The sequence below is a fragment of the Penaeus monodon genome, chromosome 23, assembly GCF_015228065.2.
Source record: "Penaeus monodon isolate SGIC_2016 chromosome 23, NSTDA_Pmon_1, whole genome shotgun sequence".
Lineage (NCBI taxonomy): Eukaryota > Metazoa > Arthropoda > Malacostraca > Decapoda > Penaeidae > Penaeus > Penaeus monodon.
Genome location: NC_051408.1, coordinates 37,664,741 through 37,665,278, shown reverse-complemented (window position 1 = coordinate 37,665,278; position 538 = coordinate 37,664,741). Strand labels below are relative to the sequence as shown.

The following is a 538-nucleotide window of genomic DNA, read 5'->3' as shown; positions in this document are numbered from 1 at the left end:
TCCTTCCGCAGGTGACGAAGGTGACGATGCTTATTACCCCGCCGGCTCACCTTACCGGGTCCAGCGCCACGCAGCTAACATTAGGGAGAGGAAGAGGATGCTAAGGTGAGTGCGCGAAGGGTGAAGGTGAAGAGAATGATCAGGTGAGTGCGCGAAGGGTGAAGGTGAAGAGAGTGATCAGGTGAGTGTGTGAAGGACGAAGGTGAAGAGAGTGATCAGGTGAGTGCGCGAAGGTGAAGGTGAACAGACGATCAGGTGAGTGCGCGAAGGGTGAAGGTGAACAGACGATCAGGTGAGTGCGCGAAGGGTGAAGGTGAACAGACGATCAGGTGAGTGCGCGAAGGGTGAAGGTGAACAGGATATTTTAAGGATGCTTAGGTGAAGCCCTAAAGTTATGTAAGTTTCAGGGGAAGGAACAGGAGGCTTCAGTGAGCGTGTGAAGGATGAGAAAATCCTTCCTTTTACCTTCGTTGTAGGATTCAGGGGGAAGACGAAAATTCTCAGAAGAGGATAAAGTGCGTAAAACAGTGATAATGAT

General features: G+C 50.9%; 1 protein-coding gene across 1 annotated transcript in view; it reads left to right on the top strand.

Annotated features, from left to right (window-relative positions):
- The window catches only part of LOC119587989 (protein twist-like), a gene marked incomplete in the record, with an annotated part of 13,117 nt that overhangs the window by 6,783 nt on the left and 5,796 nt on the right, over positions 1-538 (top strand). The window contains 1 exon segment of the mRNA XM_037936711.1: positions 12-105. Coding sequence (XP_037792639.1) covers positions 12-105 — 94 coding nt within the window.